The sequence below is a fragment of the Ovis canadensis genome, chromosome 15 (genome assembly GCF_042477335.2).
Source record: "Ovis canadensis isolate MfBH-ARS-UI-01 breed Bighorn chromosome 15, ARS-UI_OviCan_v2, whole genome shotgun sequence".
Classification (NCBI taxonomy): domain Eukaryota; kingdom Metazoa; phylum Chordata; class Mammalia; order Artiodactyla; family Bovidae; genus Ovis; species Ovis canadensis.
In genome coordinates this window covers 30163482-30172544 of record NC_091259.1, presented here as the reverse complement: position 1 = coordinate 30172544, position 9063 = coordinate 30163482, and the positions used below count along the sequence as shown (strand labels likewise).

Genomic DNA, 9063 nt, shown 5'->3' with positions numbered 1-9063 from the left:
TATACTGAAATTCAGTTACTGAACTATTCAAAAAACAAAACTGTGATATATGTGCTTCAAAAGTCTTGTCGCAGATCTAATTATGGCTATGCTTTTGAAGTAGTGATATATTTTAAGACATCCATAACAACTACAATGCATATAAAAACAACTCGATTTTATTTGGTTATCAGCACAAGTATTAAAACACCTCTTTGATTTGTTCTCTATAATAGGAGAAAATGCTAAATTTCACACTGAAAGTGAAAGTCATTTAGTCATGTCCCACTCTTTGTGACCCCATGAACTATACAGTCCATGGAATTCTCTAGGCCAGAATACTAGAGTGGGTAGCCTTTCCCTTCTCCAGGGGATCTTTCCAACCCAGGGATCAAACCCAGGTCTCCCACAATGCAGGTGGATTCTTTACCAGCTGAGCTACAAGGGAACCCCAAGAATACTGGCATGGATAGCCTATCCCTTCTTCAGCACATCTTCCTGATTGAGGAATCGAACTAGGATCTCCTGCAGTGCAGGCACATTCTTTACCAACTGAGCTATCAGGGAAGCCCAAATATTACAATAAAGATTACCAAAAAAGAATTATATTTCCCCCCCAACCAAGTTCCCAAACTCCTGAACTGTATCAGGATCTCCTTAGGGGTTGTCTGTGTAAGGGCCCCTGCTAAAGTGTTCTGCAATTAGGAAAAAAGCTAACAAACGTTGGCAAGGATGAAAAGGGTGAGAAAGCATAAATTATAAATTGTTGGTGAGAATGCATCAATAAACTGATGCAACCACTACAGGAAGAGAGTATGGAGGTTCCTTAAATAAGTAAAATAGAACTATTATATGATCCAGAAATTCCACTCCTGGGTATATATATCCAGAAAAACGAACATACCAATTAAAGACAGGGGAGCAACCCAAGTCCAGGTGCCCATCAACAGACAACGGACATCTCAATCACTCACACACACACATATATACACGCATAGGAATATTACTCAGCCATAAAAAAAGGATGAAATTCTACCACCTGCAGCCACATGGATAGACCTAGGGAATATTATGCTTCAGGAAATAAATCAGAGAAAGACAAATACTGTATATCTTATATATGGACTGTAAAAAATAATACAAGTGGATATACTTACAAAACAGAAACAAACTCACAGAGAAAACAAGCTAGTGGTTACCAAAGGAGAGAGGAAAGGGCAGAGTGACGAACTGGGCATATGTGATTAACAGATGCAGACTACCATGTATAAAATAGATAAGCAACAAATATAGAGCACAGCAAATTATAGCCATTATCTTGTAATAACTTATAAGGGAGTGCAATCCATAAACACACTGAATCACTATGTCATAATCCTAAAACTAATTTAATATTATAAATCAACTATACTTCAACTTAAAAAAGTTAAAACTTCACATGAAAAAAGAACTCAAGCTCTTTGGAGATTATAGGTACCAAACCCCTCAGTGTGCCCAAGCTGGCCCGAGGCAGCAGGCTTTTGCCAGTTACGAACATAGGGACCTGCTCTAATAATACAGTGACACTCGGCAGCTCACAGCTGGGCTCTGCCCAGGGTGTCACAGAGCAGCACTGCTTTCTTAATTAAATTATCCTGTTACTACAGTAATGTTTAAAAACATTCCTAATAGAGTAGGGATGGTGTTTCCTATCTTGTTCATCACTAAACCAGTCAATCGTAAAGGAAATCAATCCTCAATATTCATTGGCAGGGCTGATGCTGAAACTCCAATACTTGATGCGAAGAACCAACTCACTGAAAAAGACCCTGATGCTGGGAAAGACTGAGGGCTGAAGAGGGTGAGAGAGGATGAGATGGCTGGATGGCATCACTGACTCAAAGGACATGAGTTTGGGCAAACTCAGGGAGATGGTGAAGGACAGGGAAGCCTGGAGTGCTGCAGTCCATGGGATTGCAAAGAGTCAGACATGACTAAGCGACGGAACAACCACAAAATCCAGTTAACACTGTATGTTCAATAAATATTTGTTAAATAGCTGCATGAACAAATAAATGAAGGGCATTTGGTAAGGATTAATTAATAATTCATAGAACTTGAGCTGCAACCACCATCCTTTCATCTAAGTAGTGTTCCCTTCAGATATTCTTAAAAGGTTAAACATAAATTTACCCTACAATCCAGCAATTCCACTCCAAGGAGTCTACCCAATAGAAATGAAGACATATGTCAGTATAAAGAATTGTCCTCAAATGTTCATAAACCATGCTCTCAAAGTTATGTCTATGTCTTAATCCTAGAGTCCATTAATGTGACCATATTTAGTAAAAAGGTCTTCACTGAAATAATCACAGCCTTGAGATGAGTTCACTCTGGGTTATCTGGGTGGGCCCTAAATCCAATGCCAATTGTCCTTGTAAGAGACAGAAGGGAAGACATGGACACATGAAGGCCACGTGAAGCTGGAGCTACGCAGCCCCAAGCCAAGGAATGCCCGAAGCCGCCAGAGCTGGAGAGAGCAAGCAAGAGTTCACCCAAGACCCTGTGCAGGGAGCATGGTCCTGCTGATACCTTAATTTCACATGTCTAACCTTCAGAACTAGGAGAGAGTAAATTTTTGTTAAGCCACAAATTTTGTGGTATTTTGTACTGGCAGCCCTAGAAAACTAATATAGTCTCTAAAGAATAATAAGACCCTCAGATGTTCTCTAATAGCAGGGTGACCAAGACCAAAATCAGAATCAGTAAACCATTTTTCAGTCTTGGGAAATATGTTTAGTTTTCCTGGGGAGTTTCAGATAGAAATTGAAACTTTTTTTTTCCCTGAAAGAAACTTCAGAAAGAAATGATGATAAGCAATTTAAAAATCTATACTATAATCAATCTAGTTGGATGATGGGTTGTGTATGTGTTTGTAGAGAGGGTACAAAAAAGCTAAATTTTAACCTTCTTTAACAGAAAGGTGATACAATAAATGAAATGAAAAACTGACAAAAGGCAACAGAAAAATGTTATTTAGAAATATGAAGGTAGACGGCAGATGCGGGAGCCAGGTCAGAAGCCAGTAGGAACCTGAAACATCCTGTAGTTGTCTAAAGATTCTTCAACCACCATGTTAAGTGACACGCTTCTCTTTCTTCATATGATGAAGATCAGGGATCTAAACTCATCTGAAAACCTAGAGAGGCACCATTTGTTCCCACTGGAACGGCACGTTTTGCAGTAATCATTGCATATGGATTACATAAATGGAAGAGCAGGAGAAATACTAAAATGTCTGTTCACCTGACCCACATGCGTGTGGCAGTCCAAGGCTTTGTTGGGGGAGCAATGACTCTTGATATGGGCGATTCCCTGTATCAAGAATTCTGGGCAAAACCTCAACCTTAGAAGAGGAGATGCCATCTTGGTCTTGGTGCTTGCTTTAGTTAGACATCTCATATTGAGGTTATGTGTTTCTGTTAAAAATATATTGTTTGGGTCAGACAAGAACATGGTAATTTGAATACTGGCTTCCTTTCTTGCAGGCTTGATTTGCCTGGTGACCAAGTTACTGGTGACTAGTTCACTAGCTAGGTCACTCAGGGGAGTCAGATTAGCACAAAAGAAACATGTCACTTTTAAATATATTTGCTAGTGTTACCTGTCCACCTTCCTAAACCCTTCTGATGAAATTAGTTTTAAAGAAGACAACATGCCAATCCTGAAAATGCTCCCAGTGGCTGCAGAATAATTATATGCTTTTGATGTAATGTAGGAATCCTATTTACCCCACTTAGTTTAACTCTCTGACTGCCTTGTGGACTAAGTACTGTTTTAAGGGCTGGTAGGCACTTGAGGAACCCTTTCAGAACACTGCATGGAATACAACATTATAAACCTCCCTGAAAGTCTATGTGTGTTTTTAAACCAAACCTAAAAAAGCTGGTAACAGCCACTTTGAAGTATAACTTATTTTAGAATCGTAGCTGTAAACATGAGAATAACTTAATTGTAGATCCCTTTTAGCTCTTTTGTAATTGCAAAATTATATTTTGCTGCTATTATATTAGAATAATTTTAAATGTTATTTTGAAATAGAAATGTGCATTTTAAGTGCTAATGCAAAGGTAAATGAAAAACACTTTTAAAATGTGTGCAGTATGTTCATTTTCTCTGAAAGAATCATTAATTAAATAAATTGCCCATAATGGAAGTGATTTATGAGCAAGCTGGTTTGGTCAGACAGTATGCAAACTTTGGTATACCACAAACTTTGCTGTGCCGTACTGATGAAATTCTCTTGTCTAACCTGAATTCACCTTCCATGGTGATAATATGGCAAATGCAGTATTATTAAAGTAAGTGAACACATCAAAAAAAAAAGAGAGATATGAAAAGTGAGATTAGTCACTCAGTCATTTCTGACTCTTTGTAACCCCAGGGACTATAGCCCACCAGGCTCCTCTGTCCATGGAATTTTCCAGGCAAGAATACTGGAGTGAGTTGCCATTTCCTTCTCCAGAGGATCTTCCCGACTCAGGGATCAAACCTGGGTCTCCTGCATTGCAGGCAGATTCTTTATCATCTGAGCCACCAGGGAAGCCCAAAGAAATATAAAGGTAAATACCAAAAGAAATAATAATTTAAAGGCTATGTGTCCCTCTTGGGAGTGGACCTCAGATAAAGGCTGAGCAGGTCACCATAAGCCACGAATTAATATTATAAAGTATATACTATTATTGTAATAAAAATTAAGTTAATAATATAAAACCATCTACATAGTATAAAAGACTAGACTGAGTCAGAATCCTGGTTCCAATCCCAGTTCTGCTGCTTACTAACATATGAACTCAAGGAGTAACTCAACTTACTGAGCCTCAGTTTCTTCATCTGGAAAATAGAGGAGTAAAAACACCTACCTCATAAGGTGGTCCTAAGAATTAAACGGGACAACATGCGAAAGACACTAAGCACCATGCCAGTCTCATGATACCGTAATATTAACAAATACTGCTTTTTTGGTTTTGTTTTCAATTTTGCCACCACTAAAGTTTTAGCAGAACTAATTGGTGAACAAAACCATTTCAATCCTGCCTTGAGAGTCATTATCAACTTAATTATACATATCTGTACACTCATCTCCCTTCCTGGAACTCTTAAGCATCTGTAGTCTTTACTGATTAAATTTAGCACGGTCTCAGAAACAGTTTTATGTTGTTTTCAAGTTGTTTTGCCCATGGAAGTCATCTCCCACTCTGTATTCTGCTTCTTCTTACTCCCTACACTCCTACTTATACATTAGACAACACACAAAAACACCTGCTGATGTGTATATATATAGAGAGAGATAGATATAGTGAAGAAGGCAATGGCACCCCACTCCAGTACTCTTGCCTGGAAAATCCCATGGAAGGAGGAGCCTGGTGGGCTGCAGTCCATGGGGTCGCTGAGGGTCAGACACGACTAAGCAACTTCACTTTCACTTTTCACTTTCATGAGTTGGAGACGGAAATGGCAACCCACTCCAGTGTTCTTGCCTGGAGAATCCCAGGGATGGGGGAGCCTGGTGGGCTGCCATCTATGGGGTCACACAGAGTCAGACACGACTGAAGTGGCTTAGCAGCAGCAGCAGCAGCAGATAGATATAGAACACACCTTCCCTAAAAGGGTTATACTTACTGTCTTATAACTGTGTCCAGCCAAGAAGAATTTGCTTCAGGAACTTTTAAACATGCCAAAGCTGAAGCTTTTATAATGAAGTCATTGACAGAAATTTTGCTTTTTCCTTCTAACATCTGCAAAGGAAAGAAACCATTTTAGTTTCTTAAATTCTCTTCTCGAAGACTGAAACTATATAATCTTGAGAAGGTGGGAGGGGATGGATATCCAAATGTCCTCAGGTAAAAATGATGAAAAGAAACCAAAAGTTGTTTCTTTTTCATCTTTTCTACTGTAGACCATTACACCTGTTAAATTTCCTGCTAAGCGCTGCTGTAGCTGCATCTGTAAGTTACTAAAAACTAAGCCCTAAGGAGGTATGAAGACAAAGCAAACACACTGTTTCTTACCTACCCGAAGAGACCCAAGCAGTCTCAAAGAATCATAGTGACTATGTGAGGCTAAAATGGATCCATGGCAAAGTTGACTTTAACAATAAGCTTTAATCAAGGGTGAGAAAATGAAAATTCTCCAGGGTATTTTCTGCAAGTTAAAATCAAGATGACATCCACTTTCCGTCATCAACTGGCATTTATAACAAAATACAACACGGTGACAAAAATGTAAATATTCAGTGAAGGAAAACAAGATTTTTAGAATTTATGGAGGTGGAATTTCCAGACCTTTTACCTTATTAAGTTCTTTCCGTACCAACAAAACTTCTCCCATATTTACATCAATAGAAAGGTAATAATGAGGTATGGTTTGCTTAGATTGCATTAACCGCTGTGCAATGACCTGAAATAAAGAGATTAAAAAATCAATTATCTTGAGTTGAGATGAGATGTTATCTGTTCAGGGCTCTGTTTGCCCCTTTATCCTGCTCCCTGGCGATGCTTACCCGATGTATTATTAGAACTGAAAGATGTAGGACTGTAGCACAACTTAGCCCCTTGTAATAGGTATTTAATCAGAACACAGTGTTTGTGTATTCTGAGAATTCAACTGGCCAAAACAAACATTTACTAAACGAATCATCAAAGATCCACAATTTTTAAAAAGTCTCTTCTTAGTGTTTTAAACTATGAATGCAACTGAACAATCAGAGTAAAAATGCCCCCAACAGCTTGAGGTCTGGAGTTACGGTAATACTCTTACTCGGCGAATGTTGCTGATTGGGATATCTGTGAAGACACCTGTAGGAACTGGAGCCACTCCTGGACTCGGGGGAGGCACAGCGGCTGCTGGGGTCTAGAGAGAGGTAAAAAGGTTCTTAGTAACTGTGGCTTAGTCTTAGCGTCAGCAACTGTGAACTACTGTTAGTGATCCTTTTACAGATGGCAAAGTAAAAATTAAAGGGCTTACAGAAAAATAACTATTTCTATCCCAAGGGAGCAAAAGGGACTCAGATCTGGACTGTGCTTGTTTAAAAGTTGTTTTTAATTTTCATACTTGGAATTGGGTAATCATATTTTAAGTGTCATTTTTCTGTGACTAGTTTCTATCAAAACAATTTTTTGCAATATTTTCCTCAAGAAAAACAATCAAAGCATTCTTAAATTGAAAAGACTGAGATAAATACAAAGAAGGTATTGTATTCTCCTGAATAGTGTCAATAAAAAATAGCGACAAATCTTTCATTTTAAAGCAAACATCTAAATAACTAAATCATTATCCTTACTTATAGCTGATTATCTTAGCACCTTTGCTGATCAGAGTTGACTATGTGGATTTAATCCCTCTGTGGACTAATTAACCAAATAAAACTCAAATCCAAGTTAAGCCTGCTCTTAAAAATAGTGTCTGAGTAAGATAATATGTTAGGAAAATTTTAGTATCTCTACTCAAAAAACAAAAACAACTTCGAAGGATTTCAATGTACTATAGCACCTTTGGGGCTTCCCTCATAGCTCAGTTGGTAAAGAATCTGCCTGCAATGAAGGAGACCAGGGTTAAATTCCTGGGTTGGGAAGATCCTCTGGAGAAGGAAATGGCAACCCACTCCAGTATCCTAGCCTGGAGAATCCCATGGACAGAGGAGCCTGGCAGGCTACAGTCCATGGGATTCCAAGAGTTGGACATGACTTAGCACCTAAACCATTACCGTAGCATCTTTGCTTTTGTATATGAATAACAACACATTCATACTTATATATTGTCAGCCAGTAAAATCAGACAAAGAAAACACAGCACCGATTAAGCTATTTCACTCACTGTATGCAAGGGTCTAACAGGCTGGACAAAGCACTCTGCAGAGGAAACTGCAGCCAGAATTTAAAAGCCAAATAGAACTCACAGGAGCAGCTTTAGTAGGCACAAAGGAGTCAATGTCCTTCTTGATGATTCTGCCATCTGGTCCTGTCCCTGGAGGAGACACAGAAATACCACGTATGTGAGAGTGAACCACGGATTCCTCAAGGAAATTAGCACTGTGATCCAGAAGCACAAGCTCCTAGAGGTTCTCTACCACCGACCCTCTGAAGGGGCAACTGCCTCAACCATGCCCCTTAAACATTTCTCTAAAAAATACCAGCTTCGGTCACCTCCTCTTGGTTAGCTCCAAAACACCCTTTCTTAACTCTGAAAAGATCTCATTTCGGTTCCACATTCATTTGATGTTAAAGAATTATCTTTCTACAGACATGATAACAATTATTTTGGACAAATCAGGTAACTTTTTTTTTTTTTTTACCATGAAATAGCATGAATAACTTTCAAATGCAATGATCTCATCTGTTAGAATCATTCAATCCATATGTGGTCTCCATCATTCACAACTTTCTCACAGCAGCCAAGGTTCTATACTGGCTTGTGTTATGAGATTATGAAGGAAATAGCCATCATGTTACACATGAAGGAAGATCTTCAAAGTTCCCTCAACACGGCTTAGTTTCACTTTCCTTCAGTTTGTTTCCTCCTCCCATTCATGGCCTCTTAGGTTTAACATTACACTTAAGTAGATAATCCTGAATTTAATTCTAAGGAGATTCAGTGTGAAAATACCCTTTACCCTTGTACACTTCTAAAAAAAATTTGGTCAAATTGATTCATCTTCCTCCAAAGAATGACTTTTAAAAGGATTCTTGTGTGCAGTTCTTCCCAAGTCCTCTCCTTCATTATGAAAACTGGTTGGCTAAGACTGTGTATTACCAGGAGCTTAGAACAGAGGCAGCAGTACTATGAGATCCCCCTCATTATAAAGGACAAAAACCATAGCCTTCCTTTGCAACCACGGCTAATCTCGAACCCTGTAGTTCCTCAAGACGAGGAAACTGCAGGACCTGTCTTATGCTTATCTTCAGCCACCCATAAGAACTCCCTATTAGGAGCTGGTAGAAATCTTTGAAATTATTTTGCCTATCTCCCTAGGAAGGCGTAACAGGTCATCATTAGGCAGTATAGTAAAAAAGGAAGAACACTAGACTAGGAGTGTAGGGCTGCTGT

The 9063-nt window shown here is 38.9% G+C and overlaps 1 protein-coding gene and 1 pseudogene across 1 annotated transcript in view; one reads left to right on the top strand and one right to left on the bottom strand.

Annotated features, from left to right (window-relative positions):
- Positions 1-9063, bottom strand: part of DLAT (dihydrolipoamide S-acetyltransferase) — a 31790-nt gene that overhangs the window by 4472 nt on the left and 18255 nt on the right. Inside the window, exons 8-11 of the mRNA XM_069554989.1 lie at positions 7916-7983; positions 6778-6870; positions 6310-6417; positions 5641-5756 (exon numbers count right to left, since the gene is read on the bottom strand). Of these exons, the coding sequence (XP_069411090.1) occupies positions 5641-5756; positions 6310-6417; positions 6778-6870; positions 7916-7983 (385 nt within the window). The remainder of the gene's footprint in view (positions 1-5640; positions 5757-6309; positions 6418-6777; positions 6871-7915; positions 7984-9063) is intronic.
- Positions 3115-3434, top strand: LOC138421155 (HIG1 domain family member 1A, mitochondrial pseudogene; annotated as a pseudogene).